The sequence below is a fragment of the Camelina sativa genome, chromosome 7 (assembly GCF_000633955.1).
Source record: "Camelina sativa cultivar DH55 chromosome 7, Cs, whole genome shotgun sequence".
NCBI lineage: Eukaryota > Viridiplantae > Streptophyta > Magnoliopsida > Brassicales > Brassicaceae > Camelina > Camelina sativa.
This window is the reverse complement of record NC_025691.1, coordinates 1185382-1204649: the sequence shown is the minus strand read 5'-3', so window position 1 is coordinate 1204649 and position 19268 is coordinate 1185382. Positions and strand designations below refer to the sequence as shown.

The following is a 19268-nucleotide window of genomic DNA, read 5'->3' as shown; positions in this document are numbered from 1 at the left end:
TGATGCGTCTCTTTGTCAAATCGGTTGTAAGGTTGATTTTAACATAAAACGTTTTTCGACTTGAGTACATTGGCATGAAACATTTAAATGGGCCCTCATTTTATATTTTTATTTGGCATGAAACATTTCAATGGGATCTCACTTAAAGAGTTTTTTAATTATTATTACAAATTAAGAGGCTCCCATTTTAGGAAAATCACACAAAACATGCTATTATTCATAAGTTTATCAGAATATTATTCATTTAAAACAAGAGTTTCGATCAACTTTTTTATGAATAATCTTTTTGTACAAACATTAAAAAACTTTGATGTTATTTTTTCCTTAATCCGTATGGAGCCCCAGATTTTATTGGTCTCTCTTGCTCTATCGACGATGCATGACGATTAATTAAAAATTACTAAATCTGTCAACAAACTTGGGTAAAAAACTCATTCCAAGAAAATTTAATAGTGTAATTTGAGTTGGCTGCTTAGCTCAAATTATTGTACAAAGCGTTTATCGATTTTCACTGGATGTGTTTCAACAAATATACTATTTATTTGATAGTTGTTAGATATGTACAGCATCCGATTCCTTTATCTTTCTAAACTGTATGTCCAAAAGTTAAATTTCCTACAATTTTCCTACTTTTTTTTATTGATGATAGAACAAACTAAGAAAGCTCGGTGGATGGTCTTTATAAGCTTAGGCAATTTGTTTACGGAATCGATTTTAGTTTTAGACCCTAGCTTGCTAGTCTGAGCTATCGCTAATTAACATGCAAGAAAACTAAACAATTTTAGTTGACAAATAAGTTAATAATCGAATCAAAAAAACTCCAGACTTCGAATTATTTGTAGTATTACAAAACTATTCATATAAACAAAAATATATATATATATATATATATATATATGGATATCCTTATACCATGTGTTCAGTATAAAGATAGAAACATGCATAACTCCTTTAATTTATTCATATTTACAACAGAAGTTCCTATCATACCTTTAGGAAAGTAAAAAGAATATAATTAAGAGTTGAAAGAGAATCTGTGTTCTTAATTTCCATATCCACATCACATAAGATTTTTAGCAGATAAAAGTGTTAATTCAACGTAGAAAAAAAAACCTAATGTTTAAATATTCATCTCTGACCAATAATATTGATTTTTATTGTCAAGTAATGTAAATGTGTAATAGTCTTGGGAGAATAGTTGTATTTTACATTCTTGAAAAATATTATCATAATAGTATACTTTGGGTTCAAAAGTATTAGTATTTTCTTCCTCACAAAACATGATAAATTGTACGTACGTACTACGTATTAAGTGGGAAACTGGGAATAAAACGCTATTATAAAGCCATCATTATCGGCCGAACAGATGGTGTGTTATAAGCCCAAAATAATTAATAAAAAAGGGAATAGTGGGCTTAGATCAAAATTTCTGGTCTTGAGTGAGAATTGATCTAATGCCCAATTCTCATTTGTTTTCTGTAACGTGATTGGTCGAGATGTTTTGGAGAGAGAAAAATATTCAGTTCTCATTTTTTTATCGTTGCCGCGGTCAAAAACAAATGAGATCTTTCGAACCCAAAAACACAAAAGGAGTAAGCTTTTAGAAAAATGGTGATTTTATCGGCGAGTTCAGTGGTGAGAGCTGCCTTGGATACACAACCTAGGCTTCCGTACAACCCTAATGCGCCGCGGAAAGTGAAGAAGAATCCTAACAGTAATTCTTTCTTACCGCCGCCGTTACCTTCACCGTCTCCAGTAATCAGCATCTCCGTCGCCGATTTGCTCAAGCGTCCCCCTAGTAAAGGTGGACTCTTTAACTCGAAATTGAATCAATTGCGATGTTTGCTTATTAATTCTGTCTAGTATACATTTGATAAACCAAACTTTCGAATCAAAAAGCTTTCTCTTTAATTTTTTTATTCTATGGTATTGGATTGTGTAGAAGACTTGTCTAATTTCCAAATTCGTGGTTCTGTTAGAGAGGGTTTGCTAAAATTTTGTTTCTTTTATGTAGTAGAGTTACAACCTGTTGAAGTTGATGATACTTATATGGGATATGAGACATGGTCTCCAAGTCCACCAAAGTTGGAGAAACCAAGATCAGTCTTCAATGCTGCTTCATTAGCTTTTATAGGCGATTCCATTTACGAGGCAAGATTTGTGTTGTTAGCTTGTCAATATGTCCAATGCAGACCCCCCGTTACTGTTTTACACTCTTTTCTCCAAATCTTAACTTCTCCCATTCCATTTAACAGTTTCTCTCATGGTTGTGCAGCTTTATGCTCGTAGGCATTTTCTTTTCCCTCCGCTTAGTATTGAAGACTATAACGACCGTGTTAGAGCAGTCGTGCGCGCTGAAGCGCAGGTTCTCTTCTGACCTCCTTTGTTTTCACTAATAAGTTTGCTCCAAGCTTGTATAAACAGACTATTAGTGTTTGTTCTGTTTCATGATTCTGCTACATAGTTTTATATCTTTCGTTTGGGATAAACTGCTCATGTGATAATACATTAGTTAGTAACATCTTCATTTTGTTTGTCCAAATCTGCTTACAATATTCCAACATTTCACCTTGCTTAGCAGTGTTGTTATTATCACTTTGGGTGCAAATGGTTGCACGGTTGAAGAGAGGATTTGATAGAGCATATATAGAATAAATTTGGATATTAAACTATTTATTCATTAAATAAGATGTTTATCTGTTATAATTAATTAAGTAATATGTTTGTTTGTTTTTTTACATTTTATTTACAAGTTTATAAGTAAGCAATTTAAATGTTATTTTATAAGTTTTTATAATTTGTAAAATGTTTATGAATATTATATTATTAAATCTTATGATCTTAAACATGTTCTCCCAATAACTAGCTTTTTAACAAAAGATCTTAATTACTGATCTTACATTATTTCACTATATCTTTATTCTAAGAACACCATAATTAGTTCTCCCAATTTTTTTACCTATAATCTTAACAACTGATCTAACATTATTTTCACTATATATTTAATCTAAGAACACCAAAAAAAGTTCTCTCATTAATGATGTCTTAATGGTGCGAAAGATCTTACGGTCGTGACCCCTAGGCTCTTGCCTCTTTAGGCCACCTTTAGGGGAGTTTATAATGATTAAGTCAACAATTTATCAAAATATCTTAAGATTAATATTGTTGTTTTAGCAGTAAAATCACTAAAACAAAACTAGTCAACTCGTTGAACATATAAATGGGGCAGCTTTGACTTCCTCTCGTCAGTTGTCTGAAAAGGGAACACATAGTCAAATTCTCTCTGCTTAGGATGCGTTTAGTCAATTCAAGACACGTGTCTGTCCAAATCTCAATGGAGCTCATCAAATACATGATTATCTGAGGCCCATAAGTTAATGGGATCATTAGTTAAACCTAATGCATCGAGAATTGTAGAATGCTGGATTTTGTTTCAATTTTCACAAATTAGTTTCGGTTACTAAAAATAGTAAACTTGAAGAATAAAACCAAACATAAATAACGATTGTGTAGAAGCACGACAGAATCAAAGACAAAATTTAGATCATTTTTACTAATCTATAAGTTACTGAATCTACTAAACCACTATCCCAAGCCAAAGACATCGAAAGGTGAAGCTTTCTCAGTCCGAGTAGCAACAGAATAACCTTGCATAAACTTCCTCAGCTTAACTAACTCATTAGAACCTGAGAGACGCTCCATTAGAATCTCCATGGTGATCTGATTTGGTTCACAGGACTGTTCTACCATCTCATCCATCAGCTTAAGCAATGTCTCAGTTTGGCTCTTCTCTTTGAGACAGTTAAACAAGGCATTGTAAGTTTCAACATTAGGCCTCACCATCTTCTTCATTTCCTCTTTCAGCGACAGAGCTTGTTCGTAATTCCCCAGCTTAGAAAATGCGTTTATGAGAATGTTGTATATCACAGTGTTCGGCTTGACCTTTGACTGCAAACCCATTTCCTTGAAGAGCTTCATTGCTTCGTTTAATTCTCCGACTGAACAATAAGCTTCGATTACCGCTCCATACGTTACAACAGTCGGGTCTAACCCGTCTTCTCTCATCTGCTCCATCATTTTCTGAACACTCTGGAAGTCCTTGTGTCTGCCGAAAAACGAAATGAGAGTGTTGTAAGTGATGGAATCAGGTTTCATCCCTTCTTTTTCCATATCGGTTAGCATCTCATAGACTTTCTCTGCATTATTCTTATCACAAAACAACCCAATAAGAATGTTGTAAGCCAATAAGTCAAGAGAAAACCCTCCCTCTTTCAGTTTCTCCACCACTCTAATGGCGTCATGATCCTGCCTAGCTTGGCACAATCCAGAGATCAAAGCATAATAGATATTTGCATCAGGAGAACAACCAGCTTCCAACATTTTATCATACCAATGCATAGCCTTTTCTATGTTACTGACGCTGCAACAAGCATGGATCAATGTCATATAAGTAATCACATTCCCTTTCACGCCTTCCTTTTCCATATCCATAAAGAAAAGAACCGCCATGTTCAATCCATGGTGCCTGCACATCCCACCAACGATTGAATTAAGAGTAACCACATTCGGTTTGATCCCGGCCTCCTTCATCTGAGAAACAACTTCTTTAGCCGTCTCAAGCTTTCCAGCTCTGCAATACCCATCGATCAAGCAATTATAAGTAACTGCATTGGGCGCACAACTCTCTTCCACCTTCATCCTTGCCAACAACTCCTCTGCTTCTTCCAACCTCCACGTCTTGCAGAGCCCGTCAATGAGAGTATTAAAAAGAATCGAATCAGCTTTAATCACATTCCCATCTTCACTTCTCTTTCCACACATTTGTTCAAAAACTTGGAGTGCTTCATCGACCCTCCTTGATTTGCACAAAGTGTTAATAAGGATCCCTAAAGTCACAACATCAGGCCTAATTCCTATCTCATCCATCTTCAAGACTAAATCACTCATTCTACCAATGTTCATATTCCTTCCTAAGCATGACAAGAGCGCATTGAAGGGAGGAGCTTCAAGTGGGGCATTGTTCTTCATCAGGTCGCTCAAAATATCCCAAGCTGCATTGGTGCTACCACCATATTTGCATAGACTATTAATAAACCGAGTCAGCCAAACAGAGTTTGGGGAGACACCATGAGAGCTAAATCTTGAAATCAACCCAATGAGCTTTCCTTCAGTCAAAAGCCTTCCCTTCCAAACCTCGTGCAACACAATATCCGCTGTGATTCTATTAGGAGGAAAAACTGATTCTTTCTGAAGCATTTCGTCGAGCACCTTGAAGGCATCATCCACAAGTCCATTTCTTAGCAACACACCGATTACAACATTACGAACTGGCGTGTTTTTCATATCCGAATCGAGCCCTTCGTATACAATAACCGACTGATTCACCATACCCACACGCCCAAACCATCGGATCAGAAGCTTAGCGGCAACAACAGTAAGCGGGATGTTCTTCTCTTTGGCAATCTCGTAAAGCTGGAGAAGTTTATCCCGCGATTCAGGTCCTTCCCTACCGGCGAATTCAATAACCGATTGCAATGTCAAGGAGAGAGATGCATCACGGCGATTAAGAGACTCAGATTTCGCATCCAGGTACTCGAAGAACGAGATTGCTTGAGAGTACGATCCTAGCCGCCGCGTGATTTGAGCGAATGCTACAGGAGAAACAGAAGAAGAAGATACGAGAAGTGAACTTAGCGACTCGCTCGACGCCCAATCATGTTGCGGGAGCTTTTTAAGGTTCTCCAAAAATTTTGCTACTACGGATTCCTGGCTCTCCGATTTGATTTCCGGCCGTGGTGGTTCAACATCATCACAAACTCGGCGGAGGAATCTGACATGGTTGAGCAGAACATAAGAGTTCCGGCGCCGGGAAATTGATAGCACGATACTCATCGTCAAGGTTTAAAAAATGACGGCCACCGGGAAAAGTGAGAGACGACGAAGAACTCTGTTCGGCGGATTGAGGTGACACTCAACGAACAAGAAGTTTAGGCCATTCCAATAATGGGCTTTAACACTAATTTGGCCCAGAAAACCTTTTAAAAATATTAAAAAATCTTTATTTTTATTATAAAACTGAACGTGAGTTTTTTATATCACACTCATTATTTTATTACAGAATGAGGACAAATCTTTATTTTTCTCAAAACACTATCCCCTTTGTCTTAAAATAATCTGTGAATGAGAACCCAACAGAGGATAGAGTGGGGCTGCAATCTCACATCCTTGCAGTTGCAGTACCATCAAAAATATTACAGTCTCTGTTTTTTTTTCATGCAGACACGCAAACTTAGTGTTCGGCTTTTCATTATTACACTCATTTTCTATATTCATGTATTTTTTCAGAAGACTTAACACAAATCGGGAATCCGGTTCTGCTTCCTTTTGAGTTTTGACTATAATTTATTACAAGTTATGGGGTCAAACTGTAAATTAAAGATATGTGAATTAGAGTACAGTGTACAACTGTTTTTTCAAACACTGAGGTTTTGTTTGACGGTCAAACTTTGACTCCTTTCTCTTTCATTCTCACTCTTTCTCTCTCGGCTATTGTTACAATATCTCATCGACGTTTGTATTGTATCCCTCTCTCACTAGCACAGAGACCCATTTCGACTCTCCCTTCCTCTCTCGCTTCTTACATCTCCATGGCTGAGCCTGAACATGATGATGACGTTTTGTTCCCTCGTTTCTTCAAGGTGTTCGTCTCTCAAACAGCCTCTGAATCATTTGTAAGAATAACTCTCATCTCTTTCTTTTTCTTCTTTCTTCTGTCTTCCGTAACCGTAGTAGCAAAAGTCTCAAACTTTTAGGAAAGTTAAGTATCAATGAGAGAGTTGTGCTTTATGGTTTTGAATCTTTTAGTTAGTTTGCACTTTGCAGTTGGGGTTCATCTGTTAACTGTAATTAAACCGGAATGAGCTGTGAGTGGTAACAAATTTTGGATTTTTTTCCTTTGTTTCTTGTGCACTAAAGCATAGGTTAAAAAACTGTCGTTGGTAAACTTGAAAAACAGAGAGACTCGATGACTTTTATGACTGTGTTAAAACTAAGACACCATGGTTTCTGTTTGATTTAAGTTATAACAAGTTAACATATATGTGTTTGGATCCTCAGGCGATTCCTTTGTCTTTCATCGAATTCCTTGCTGATCCATTGCCAAACACAGCAAAGCTCCAAGGCACTGGAGGAAGAGATTGGACAGTGAGCATGAAGAAAATACGTGACGGTGCGTATTTTACAGCTGGATGGTCAAAGTTTGCACAGGACCATGAACTTGTGGACGGAGAGTTCTTGACATTCGTGTATGATGGTAACCGAACCTTTGAAGTTAGTGTGTTCGGTCGTTTGGGTTGTAAAGAGACCAGAGCTGAAGCAGAGACACTAGAGCTTTCTGGTTCTAGTTCTGATGATTCTGAAGAAGACGAAGAACCTTCAATGGATGTTGATTATGACATTAGCTTAGGTGAAGATGAAGAAATCAGCCAGAGTCTTTATCCATTTGAGGACGAAGAGACTGAATCTGATGCTGCTGCAGGTGTGATAGTCTTTTTTTTTTACAAAGTATTTAAACATCGTTAATCCAAAAAACTAGTATTGTTAAGCTTGTTTTGTTTCAGTTTTTGAAGGGAACGTAGACGTTAAAGCGCTAACTAATCCACACTTTCCAACTACCCTCAAGAACAGGAATAATGAACTGGTAAAAGACTTAAGATTCAGTTACTGTCTCTCTTTACTTTCAATGGGGTTCTTACATGTTGTGGTGGTTTTGTTTTGTGCAGATTATTCCAGCCAGTGTTGTGAGAGAAAATGAGCTTATATTTGGTGATTCCGTAAAGTACATTGATGGTGAAGGGACCTTGGTAGGGCTTAGAGGCAAATGGGCAGTTGATACGGTTTGTTTCAAAGGATGGAACAGGATTTGCAGAAGGAACAGACTTAAGAAACACCAAGATACTGTTGAATGCGAGCTTCTTCATGACCGAGAGAAAATGGTTCATTCCATCAGAGTCCACGTCATCCGCGGAACTGCTTGATCCTCTCATCACCATAACCATCATCATCACTATCACCATCATAATTATCATTAGTACTGTGACATGAGTTGCTATGACTTTTGTGTTCTTATGTTTCTTCTCAGGTTTTATCATAGTGGTAGTACCTTCTTCATCCTCAAGAAAACTTATGAACTTATAGCTGTTTCTTGTTATGTTTTGAATGCTAGTATTCCATAATGGGGACGAATCCTTAGTTTTCTCATAAAACTGAACGTAAGTTTTTATATCAGACTCATTACTTTATTACAGAATGAGGACAAATCTTTATTTTTCTCAAACAACTATCCCCTTTGTTTTATTAATCAGCCACCACCCTGAACTCTGAAATAGCTAACTCCTACGGATTACACCAATTTTACCCGCAAAAAGCTATCCTATTTAAGGATTTTTATTTCTTCAACCATAACTACGTACTCAAAATGAAGATCTTAGAGAATTGCTATAGCTGTCACTGAGAAGATGGTGAATCTGAATGCTCCATCTTCTCAGCTGATGCTGCTGCAGCAGAAGCAGCCTTATCTAAGCCCAACTTCTGTAACTCGCTTAAGAATCCATCAAGGTCGCTTGAGGAGATCTTGTAAGGGCTGTAAGAAGGACCTGGAAACAAGTGCTCAGATACTTCTTCCTTATAATCCAAGAGCGCTTTGTTGATCACTTCTCCTACTTGAGCGTACTGTTTGCAAAACTTTGGAGTAACCTGAATTGGAAAGAGTGTAGGGATGCAACATAGCGGAAACATTTAGATAATAAATCGTAAAAGCAGGAAGATGGAAGAAGGATGATGATTTATGATGATAGATGATTGGTTCAGGATTTTAACCTTAGCATGATGTGGATGCTGCATCATCCCCAGAAGATCATGGTAGACTAAAACCTGCATCCACAAGAAATAGGTGACATACTTTATCAGAATACTAGAATAGTATATAACTCACTCTTTTTGTGCTGATCTTACTCTTTGATCACGCAAAAAGCCCCAATAAAGATTGAGAAAATGGTTTATTCAATCAAACAAGATAAGCACGCAAAACCGAAAAAAGCCTAGTTTAGCTCGATAAGATAATCTAAAGAAGTGTCAAAGCGAACCTGTCCACTGCAGAAAGGGCCAGCTCCTATACCAATGGTGGGAATATGAAGTGCAGAGGTTGCAGCAGCAGCCACGGGAGGCGGAACACATTCCAAAACAACCGAAAAACATCCAGCTTCTTGTAAAGCCATGGCAGTTTCAACAACCTAATCACACAAAATAAGAGACTATCATTTCATCACACCTTAAAAACTAACCTTATTAAAGATTACATACACATGCATGAACCCTTAGTTTCAGACCTTAACAGCACTAGCTATGTTTTTGCCCTGTGGCCTAAAACCACCAAGAACACTTATAGCTTGAGGAGTCAATCCAACATGTCCCATAACCGCAATCCGTGCTTCCACAATGGATTTTGCAGCAGTGATCCTTGAAGGCGATCCTCCTTCAAGTTTAATAGCATCCATTCCTCCTTCCTTGAGCACTCTAACTGCACTATCAACCGCCTGAACACCATTCAAACTAGAATTCAATCAATCAAAATCAATGATTTCCAAAGGAATTTAACTGAAAATTTTTAACCTCCAAGATGCTTAATTTGAAACAAAGCATCAAACTTTCGATGATTACTCACCTGATTGGTGTTAGATTCATAAGTACCAAAGGGCAAATCGCCGACAAGAAGTGGCCTTTTGGCTCCACGAGCGACGGCGCGACAGTGAACGAGCATCTCGTCTAAGGAGATAGGAAGGGTGGTGTCATAGCCATGGACAACCATGGCAGCTGAATCTCCAACGAGACAAACATCGATTCCGGCTGTGTCGACGTGAACGGCGGAAGGGTAATCGTAGGCGGTGACGACGGTTATCGGCTCACCTTTCCGATGTTTCTGTCTCAATTGCGTCAAAGTCACTCTCTGATTCGGGTTTTGCGGTTTCGGTCCTCCGTAAACCGTGTTTTCCGGTATGTTGCTCATAAACCGGACGGTGGTTAAGGCCACCCTCGAAACACGCGAGCAACTCCTGACGAGCGATGAAGCCATTGTTGCTATCTGATGAGATTAAATTTTTTAAATTTAGAGACTTTTTCTTTTCGTTTGGATAAATCTTTAAAAAAAGTAAACTTGAATAAAAAAAACGATGTTGACGACTCACGCGCTGGTCACTCCGATTCCAAAGTTGACTGCTTTCGTACTCTCTCTATCTTCTACTCCATCAAAATCGTCTCTTTCAGGTGTTATCAATCTCTACCGTCGCCGGAGATCTTATCGTGTGTTCACCTCCATGGCTGAAGCTGGGGAATCGAGGTCGGAGCATGTCACAGGGAAGTGGTTTTCTGTGCCGGAGCTCCGATTGCGTGATCATCGATTCATAGTCCCTCTTGATTATTCCAAAACTTCTCCCAAAATCACAGTCTTCGCTCGAGAAATCGTTGCGGGTAACTTCAAAGATCGGGGCTTTTTGATTCAAAAAATCTAAAACTGATTCTGTTTTGATCTAAGTTTGAATTTAAATATTTTGCAGTGGGGAAAGAGGAGCAAGCAATGCCGTATTTATTGTATTTACAAGGTGGTCCAGGATTTGAAGGACCAAGGCCTAGTGAAGCTGGTGGATGGATTCAAAGAGCTTGTGAAGAGTTTCATGTTATCTTACTCGATCAAGTATGATACTTTTTTATATAGTTTAATGCTTTTCTATGGACACTTTTCTTAGTCTTTGTGTTGCTTTAATTTGAGTTTGGATTCCTACAGAGAGGAACAGGCTTGTCAACCCCTTTAACATCTTCCTCAATGCTTCAATTCAAATCAGCCAAGGAGTTAGCTGATTATTTGGTTCACTTTCGAGCTGATAATATAGTTAAAGATGCTGAGTTTATTAGAGTTCGTCTTGTTCCTAGTGCCGATCCTTGGACTATTTTGGGTCAGGTAAGTTATTTTTTGTCTCTGTATTGTCTATTAGTCACTCTACTTCAGTTCTTGTCATTTGATTTATTGTTTATATTTTTTCTTCTGCAGAGTTTTGGTGGCTTTTGTGCACTTACATATTTGAGCTTTGCGCCGGAAGGACTAAAACAAGTGCTAATAACTGGAGGAATCCCACCAATTGGCAAAGCATGCACCGCAGATGATGTGTATGAAGCCGGTTTTGAACAAGTTGCTCGCCAAAACGAAAAATACTACAAGAGGTTCCCTGAGGACATTGAGATTGTACGCGAAATCGTAAAGTACTTGGCTGATTCTGAAGGCGGTGGGGTGAGGGATTACAACATTTGCCAAATCCTCTGACCAGTTTAGTTTAGCTCTTTACTTTCCTATGTTTCGTTTTCTTTAGGTACTTCTTCCATCAGGAGGCATTCTCACTCCTAAGGGTCTTCAAACTCTTGGTCTTTCTGGTTTAGGATCAAGTACTGGTTTTGAGCGCCTTCACTAGATGTAAGAGTTTAGCTTGCTTATTTTTTATCAGTCACATCAAATTTTCTGTGTTAAATCTCATGTCTTTATTGATCGTAGGTTGGAGAGAGTATGGGATCCTATCTTAGTTACTGGAGCTCCAAAACATATTAGTCAGTTCTTCTTAAACGCTGTAAGAGAACCTCAAAAATTTGTTGTTTTTCGAGTATCTGTTAAAGAGGGAATTGATAGTCTGAGATGTTTTATCGTTCCTGCAGTTTGAGAATTGGCATTCTTTTGATACAAATCCACTATATGCTCTTCTCCACGAAGCCATATACTGTGAGGTATAGTCTCTTCAAATACCTCAACGTCTTTCCTATTTCATACATTTGGTTCTAGTTGTTGTCATGTTCTCTTAATTGGAAACTTTTTCAGGGTGCTTCATCAAGATGGTCTGCTCATAGATTACGGGAAAAAACTGAGTTCAAATTTGATGCAGTGAAGGCAGTCAAAGAAGGTCAGCCTGTACTCTTCACGGGAGAGGTACATGTTTCAAGTATTTCTAATTATATGACTAATTACTCATAGCTTGGATGATTGGTTCACGTTGGTTAACTAAATTAGAATTTTGTATTTATATAGATGATATTTCCATGGATGTTTGATGAGATTCATGCCTTGAAGCCATTCAAAGCTGCTGCTGATCTCTTGGCCAAGAAAGAGGATTGGCCTCCATTATATGATGTTGGTACATTGAAAACTAACAAAGTATGTTTCTGAATCTTCATCTGTTTTTCTTTTCTTATGGATCAAACAATGTTCTCTGTTTTCACATGCTCTTTCGTTCTGGTAGGTGCCTGTGGCTGCAGCGGTATACTATGAAGATATGTATGTAAACTTCAAGCTTGTGACGGAAACAGCTTCTCAGATTTCGGGTATCAGACTTTGGGTAACAAATGAGTTTATGCATTCGGGTCTTCGTGATGCTGGAAGACAAGTTCTTGACCATTTGTTGGGAATGATCAATGGGAAAAAGCCTCTCTTTTGAATCCTTGTAAGAGTCAGAGACTTGTGGTTTTCTTCTTTGTATCCTCTTTGAGAATTAAGTGCGTAAAAGAAAGAGAATGAATAAAGAAAGTCTTTCAATTTTGAGCTTCCTTTCCAATCAATGTTCATGAAGAAGATTCTACATTGCGGAACTTAACAGGTGAGCCAATAGTGAGATCATATATAATGTCAAGTGTCAACTATTATAGAACTCTGTAGAAATCTGTTAGACTATATTTCGAATCGTACAATAAGTAGAAAAATGGTGCAAGTAATTTTACCAAACTGGAAGGTGTTGCTGTGAGTCAGTACTGTGCTTTATTACGGCTATTGCAGGAAATTTTGGCTGTGTCATGTAATATTCATAGCTACGTTAGATGCTGAGGGGCTATCTGGTGCTAATCCTGCTGAAGTACAGACTACAGAGCTTTGGTGTGTGTTTACTTCTCAGACTGAATTTTGAATTTGGTACTTATTACTGTTGTGGAGTCTCTGAGCTTTTCTTTCCTGTTATGTTTGTAGCGCAGGGAAACTGGATTGGATCTTCGAATCACTACACACTTTTAGATCCTCTAAATGGAGAACTTCTCATTAAAGTTGCTGAAAATTAATTTACTTTGTTTTGTTTATAATACAGAGGATATTATAGATGTACACATCGATTCACACGAGGGTGTTTAGCGGTGAAGCAAGTACAAAAATCAGATGCAGACCCTTCGTGTTACGAAGTCAAGTACTTAGAGAGTCACACATGTAACGGCAATTTACTACTATCAACCACCAAACACTCTGTTTCTTTGTCCAAAGAAGAAGAACGAAACAGAGTACCTAAGCTACATCATGTTAGAGAGCAATCCGAAGATACAATCAAACATATGAAATCTGAAGAATTGATGTTAAGTCTCGATGACTTGGAAAACAAGAAGGAGATTTTCAGAACGTTTTCATTTTCAAATCCCGAGACTGAGAATACTACTGGCTGGAAAAATCTGATGGAGAATTTTTCTCCTACAACAACATCAGAATCTGGAATCACCAACGAGTTGATATCTGCGTCCTCTGCTTCTGTTGCAAATTCACCCACCGAGGATTCGTGTTTCTCTTCTTTGAAAAATATTCTCGATTTAAGTTATGATTGATCTTTGATGTAATATAAGTAGCTCTGATTTTGTAAATTTGTAATAGTAGATTTCTTTGCTTCTTCCTCAAACCATAGGATCATCCTAAAGCTATTTAGTCACAACTGAATAGAGAAGTAATCTTTTTTTTAAACGCTATCTAGTAGATGAATCAAGTTTTCTAATTTAGTTATAATTAGATCCCAATCGCTTTTTAAGCCCAAATCTGGAAGATGAGAGACTTGCTGAGCAAGGCTATCGCTATCTATTTATGGAGAAGATTGTGAATATCAATTATTACTAATTCCTTTTTCTTTTGGGACAACGCATGATTCGCATTTGCTTCTTCTTTTTTCCCCCTTGTTCTATTATTTTAAAGTTCGTAAATCTAAGGTTTTGTAATATCTTTGGTAGGCGATTTAAAAAAAAAAAACACGAGTGGACCAAGAAAAAAACTTCCAACAGCAATGTCTCTGCTTCTCAGCCGCCTCTGGAAACTTTCTTCCCTGAAAACACCTATAGTCGTCGTAAGCTTCTCTTCTCCTGATCTCTCCAATGGCTTTGTACATGTTCTGTAATACTCCTTGTATAATGTCTGTGATTGTTACTACGCAGAGACACCTCACCGCTCGTTCTTTCTCAACATCCTTTTCGAAAAAGGTTTCCAGATCTACTTTGAGTAATGGGGATGTGGGATATCTCGAGTTTTTTGAATATCCTTATAATGGGTTGATGGAGGATCCAGGAACGATAGGATCATCCAAAGGAGCGGTTGCTACATTGAAGGAAGGAGTAGTGACTCTCCAAGAGCCTCCAAAGCCAAATAAGCCAGACGCAGATCGAAAACGCATGTCACTGCCTCCCCTTGTAACTCTACCTCATTGCCAAACCCAAATTGTAACCAACGTAGCTCTGTCATCCTTTTTCCCCGAGGAGGAAGACTTTGTTGTGGCTATCAAGTTCTTGGGACCTCAACTAGCTTATGTAGGCCTGCTCGAAGCTCTGAGTGGACCAACATAAGAATCACGGACCCGACTTTTTTCAATTCACGTGTCATGTATTCCGAGAGAGATGATATGTTCTCCATGCCGGCTTCTGGAGGCTCCTACATTGGATCATGGAATCTTGGAGAAGAGTCGAAAGACATTCACAAACACAAGATGAAGCAGTTGTGGTTTCGAAATAATCCCGAGCGGGTGCATTCAGAGTGGGAGCGCTTGAATTCGTATTGCACGAGCGAACACTTGGTGGAATTTGAACCCACCGGTGAAACTTTTTTGGTTAAGTGGTACACGAAGAGCAACTTCCGTAGAAAGGAAACGCAGCGCTTCATCGTATACAAAATATACGAGGACGGAAATGCGGTGCACACTAGTAACATTAGCAGTCTCTGTATCTCTCTCCACTCCAAGGCTGCAGCTATATGTGTCCAGTCTAGATATTTTTCTGAAGAAACAGAGCCAAACATCATTTTTTTCAAGGGTCTCCACGACTCCGGAATAGCCCATCTCGACGGCGCTCCACCACTCCGGAATAGTCCGAGCACAACAGCTAAACACTTTTTAGTAGATGAATGAAGTTTTCTAATTTAGTTATAATCGAAAAACAAAAAAACATTGCTATCATGGTTTATTATTCAGCACAAGCTTTTGAGAATATTATATATGGTGTGCACTAGTTACCATTATCTAAAACAAATAACTATCTAGAATTACATTGAACAAGTTATGAATTATAAATTATGGTTTTTCTACCTTTTATTGTTTACTAGCAGAATATTATTTGAAGCCGTGTTGTGTAAGTTTCATAGCCTTTTTTTTTTGTGTGGATGAGAGGTTGTAGAATTTCTCAGGAAACTTGTGAAATAATTTCTCTCTAACTTGGTCCTGGAAAATAAAACATATATGACTACAAAGAAACAGATTTAAAAGAAAGAAATAAAGCAGAGACTAGCCAAGGAGGTTCCATTTACTGTAGGTATTCAAGAAGATATTTGGATCAAATCTGATTCAGATTCAAGATGAAGGTTAGCTAGCTTTTTGATCGATGATTCTAGATACATTCCGAGATTAGTCCTCTGTGCATATAAATTCACATTCTTTATCAAACAACATTTCCTTAAAACAAAAGATACTAACGAAAGCAAATAAAACATATTTAGGATGATAACAATAACTCTAAATATAGTAAGGCACATGATAAGTGCCCATATTCGTAAATTTACGACCGTCGTGGCCCAACGTCAAACTAGCATGTCCGCGGTAGTCCCGACCCAAGACAAAGAGGCAGTTTGAGAAATGATCTTGCTGACACAAGCTAGCCTGAACACAGAAAGGTTCAGCCTCGGAGAGGAAGATGCAGAGATCTCCAATGTCACTAGTGAACTGAGCGTTTCCTTCCTCGTCAATTTTGAATACCATGAAACGGGGTGATCGGTACACTCGCATCATTATATTACGGCCGTACCCGTATATCCTGTTGTACCATTTAACAAGAAAAGTTTCACCAGTGGGTCTTGATTCCACCAAGTGTTCGCTCCTGCAACTTGAATCCAACGTCACCCACTTTGAGTGCACCAACTCTGGAGAATCTTGATACCGCAACTGCTGAATCACTTGGGGTTCTCCAATATTCCATGATCCAATGTATGTGCCTCTTGAAGCCGGCATGGAGAACATCTCATCTCTCTTGGAATACATGACACGGGAATTGAAGAAACCCGGGTCTGTGATTCTTATGTTGGTCCACTCAGAGCTTCGAGCAGGCCTACATAAGCTAAGTTGAGGTCCCAAGAACTTGACAGCCACAAACACAGTCTTCATCCTCGGGAGAAGAGGATGACATGGCCACATTGGTTACAACTTGCGTTTGGCAATGAGGCAGAGTAACAAGAGGAGGCAAGTAGATTCGCTTTGGATCAATATCAGACGCACTTGGGTTTAGATCATCTTGGAGACACACTATTCCTTCCTTCAATGTAGCAACCCATCCATTGGATGCTCCTACCGTTCCCATTTCCTCCACCAACTTCATAGGTACCTTCTTTTCCGTAACAATATTAGTTTCAAAAATAATATGTGTATATCTCTTGAGATTTCCGATATCCCCGTCCCTCAAAGTAGATCCACATCGTTGAGCACCGGCGATAACACATGGAAAGGTGTTTTCCAAAACGGAAGTTGAGAAAGAACAAGCGGTGAGGTGTCTCTGCGTAGTAACAATCACAGACATTAGAAGGAGTATTACAGAACACAAAGCCATTGGAGAGAAGAGAAGAGAAGAGAGCTTCGAGAGGCAGCTGAGAAGCACAGACATGGCTGCTGGAAGTTTTATTTTGTCCTCATGTTTGTTTTATTTGCCTTAATTTATACAAAACCCTAATTCTTGGGTTTGCGAACTGACCAGGAAGAAAAAAAAAGAAAGATCTTGCGTTGCTCAAAAAGAAAAAAGAAATTGGCAATAATTGATCTTTACAATATTATTCTCCATAGAGATAGCCTTGCCAAGCAAGTCTCTCATCTTCCAGTTTTTGGGCGTAAAAAGCGATTGTATAAAAGCGATAGTAATTGAATGACAACACATATATAAATTGTATACGACACATGGCTTAGTCTGAAAATTCTTCTGTACCTGCTCTCTTTGGTGTTGAAACTAGAAATGATACATCTATATTCTATGCTAGTATTTTTTTAGTAGTTTTAACAAACAAATCCTGGAATTGGAATATTTACGATAGCATGCCACTGCATTATATAACAAATTTTTAAAAAATCTAGACTTAAAATCGGGAAATGAGATCTATATATTTAAAATCTAGAAAAAGGCAACAAATATTTTCCATCATAAATAATATCCATATTAATTTTTGATTTTTCTTTTTAAACTAACGTTATTTTGGATTTTCTAAAGTATAGATATTCAAAAAAATATGTCAATATTTAAAATTATGATTCTCCTATCATTTTTGTATGATTTATTTCTAAATTATTTAAATCATCAAATAATACATAAAATTAACAAAATCATCTCCAAAGACCTTTTAAAAGCATTTTTAGAGAAATAAAAAGTTTTAGGTGCGAGACCCAAAATAACGTACTTGTTATATGTTAAAAAAAAAAAGAATACAAGGCAACTAGAATAATTCGTATTTGTGACTATGTCCTTTTTCTTCGTACTAAGTTTAGGTAGTTGAAATAAATAATCTAACATATATAGTAATACTATACCGGTAACATCAACGTAATGATCGTTGTAAATAATTTGAAAACGAACACCTAACCCGAGGACGCATTGAAAGCACAAAAAAAGATTAGGATAAGTATATTTTAAGAATAATTCTGAATTAGAGTGAAATTACAATTTAAAATTTGAACCATTTTTAAACTAATGGACGAAAATGATGTTGGATATGGGACTTTATAACAACAAACTCAAAAGGATCTCTTTATAGCCCCGTTGAAAAACTCAAATGCATTATTTAAAAGGCTAAACCTGACCGTAGCTATAGGTCGCTATGTTCTATAAATGTTCATATATCATACACATGGCTAAAGTTGTAATGATCATCTACTAAGATATGCGATAAAGTGAGCTCATTAATATTATGGAAGTGTTAAAGTTGTGAAATATTCATATGACATACATGTGATGAGTTTGTTTACTAATTAGGTTCGGATGTTAGATATCCAATTTCTACAATTGTGTAAAGTTTCCACAATTGTCATTATATTAGTTTGTGTTTGAAGTTATCAGTCATGCAGTACGTACGTAAAAGATCTTGTGAATGATGTCTGCAAAAACATGGCCAGGAAAGTGTTGCGGGCGGTGATGGAACTTGTAAGGCTTCGTCAAGCAACTGTGCGCGTGGCCGAGCTGTTAAGGCGAAAGGTTTATGCTTTATTGAAATCTTTACCGACCAACCAAACAAAGCTTCAACGTCAACCATCATGAAGAGAAAGCTTCAACGAGTGCCATGGTTGGGACAGTAGTGCTCTGCTCTCACGGAAGGAAGACGATCGGAGCCGTATGGTTGAGGAAGCAAAGGATATAATGCGTGATCGTGTTGGGAGACGGAGAAGGTTTGATAATGAAAACAATGGTTTAATTAGTAAACGCCAAATAAACCAAAAATGCTAACGAAGAAGCTAAGGTTAATTCTTGTTTATTTTATTTTATTTTGGTAATTATAGAAAGAAATATGATAAATTAGCTAGGAGATTATATAAATCTACCTTTTGTCGGTTACAAATATCATAAAGCAAAAAATCAACAAAAAAAAAAAAAAAACAAAAAGAAGAAAAAAGAGAAGGAAATTTGTACGGAACCGTCTAATCTATATATAACGGCTAGTCACCGAACCGAGGGTTGAGGAGGTTTTAATTTTAAGATATATGGACTTTAATTAGAACAAAGGAAATAGTTAGTCGTTATTATTATAAAGAAAAAAAAGAAAAAGGAAATATAGTTATGGGTAAGTACTAGAAAGGAAAAAGGAAAGATTGATTAATGACCGTTGAAAGATCACATGATCGAATCCTGACCGTCATAATACATTGTTGTCTATAAATAATGAATGCCCCACTCCTCTATCTCTTCTCTTCGACATCGACTAAACAAAAAAAAAA

General features: G+C 37.5%; 4 protein-coding genes and 1 pseudogene across 7 annotated transcripts; 3 read left to right on the top strand and 2 right to left on the bottom strand.

The window, feature by feature from the left end:
* Nucleotides 1520–8198, top strand: LOC104699745 (B3 domain-containing protein REM20-like). 3 transcript variants are annotated; one of them, XM_010415084.2, is made up of 7 exons: nucleotides 1520–1804; nucleotides 2015–2151; nucleotides 2276–2365; nucleotides 6603–6731; nucleotides 7117–7537; nucleotides 7620–7699; nucleotides 7782–8198. In XM_010415084.2, the coding sequence occupies exons 1-7, from the start codon at nucleotides 1609–1611 to the stop codon at nucleotides 8034–8036; spliced, it is 1308 nt and encodes a 435-aa protein (XP_010413386.1). In that variant the 5' UTR covers nucleotides 1520–1608; the 3' UTR covers nucleotides 8037–8198. The 3 variants fall into 3 exon arrangements, with proteins under 3 accessions (XP_010413386.1, XP_010413388.1, XP_010413387.1); XM_010415085.2 differs by having other exon boundaries at nucleotides 1523–1804; nucleotides 2018–2151; XM_010415086.2 differs by lacking the exon at nucleotides 6603–6731 and having other exon boundaries at nucleotides 1522–1804.
* On the bottom strand, nucleotides 3476–5987 carry LOC104699744 (pentatricopeptide repeat-containing protein At3g61520, mitochondrial-like). The gene has a single exon (XM_010415083.2). The coding sequence runs from the start codon at nucleotides 5890–5892 to the stop codon at nucleotides 3586–3588; it is 2307 nt and encodes a 768-aa protein (XP_010413385.1). The 5' UTR covers nucleotides 5893–5987; the 3' UTR covers nucleotides 3476–3585.
* On the bottom strand, nucleotides 8235–10171 carry LOC104699743 (3-methyl-2-oxobutanoate hydroxymethyltransferase 2, mitochondrial-like). Of its 2 annotated transcripts, none has more exons than XM_010415082.2 (5): nucleotides 9722–10170; nucleotides 9387–9593; nucleotides 9144–9290; nucleotides 8878–8931; nucleotides 8235–8754 (listed from the first exon to the last, which is right to left on the bottom strand). In XM_010415082.2, exons 1-5 carry the CDS (start codon nucleotides 10127–10129, stop codon nucleotides 8506–8508), a joined length of 1065 nt encoding a protein of 354 aa, XP_010413384.1. In that variant the 5' UTR covers nucleotides 10130–10170; the 3' UTR covers nucleotides 8235–8505. The 2 variants fall into 2 exon arrangements, with proteins under 2 accessions (XP_010413384.1, XP_019082879.1); XM_019227334.1 differs by having other exon boundaries at nucleotides 8301–8754; nucleotides 9465–9593; nucleotides 9722–10171.
* On the top strand, nucleotides 10186–12631 carry LOC104699739 (annotated as a pseudogene).
* LOC104704157 (probable WRKY transcription factor 46) lies at nucleotides 13159–13726 on the top strand (the record flags this gene model as incomplete). Its single annotated transcript, XM_019226953.1, has 1 exon — nucleotides 13159–13726. A coding segment is annotated over one exon (507 nt), but the record flags the coding sequence as incomplete, so codon positions are not given.

Bases quoted from the DNA above. Each gene is read 5' to 3' on its own strand.
- LOC104699744 (XM_010415083.2), bottom strand. From the start codon at position 5,892: ATGAGTATCGTGCTATCAATTTCCCGGCGCCGGAACTCTTATGTTCTG.
- LOC104699743 (XM_010415082.2), bottom strand. From the start codon at position 10,129: ATGGCTTCATCGCTCGTCAGGAGTTGCTCGCGTGTTTCGAGGGTGGCC. The intron at 9,291-9,386 runs GTCTGAAACTAA...TTGTGTGATTAG, and splicing joins ACATAGCTAGTGCTGTTAAG to GTTGTTGAAACTGCCATGGC. The intron at 8,755-8,877 runs GTTAAAATCCTG...TTTCCAATTCAG, and splicing joins AGCATCCACATCATGCTAAG to GTTACTCCAAAGTTTTGCAA.
- LOC104699745 (XM_010415084.2), top strand. From the start codon at position 1,609: ATGGTGATTTTATCGGCGAGTTCAGTGGTGAGAGCTGCCTTGGATACA. The intron at 1,805-2,014 runs GTGGACTCTTTA...TCTTTTATGTAG, and splicing joins CAAGCGTCCCCCTAGTAAAG to TAGAGTTACAACCTGTTGAA. The intron at 6,732-7,116 runs GTAAGAATAACT...TTGGATCCTCAG, and splicing joins AAACAGCCTCTGAATCATTT to GCGATTCCTTTGTCTTTCAT.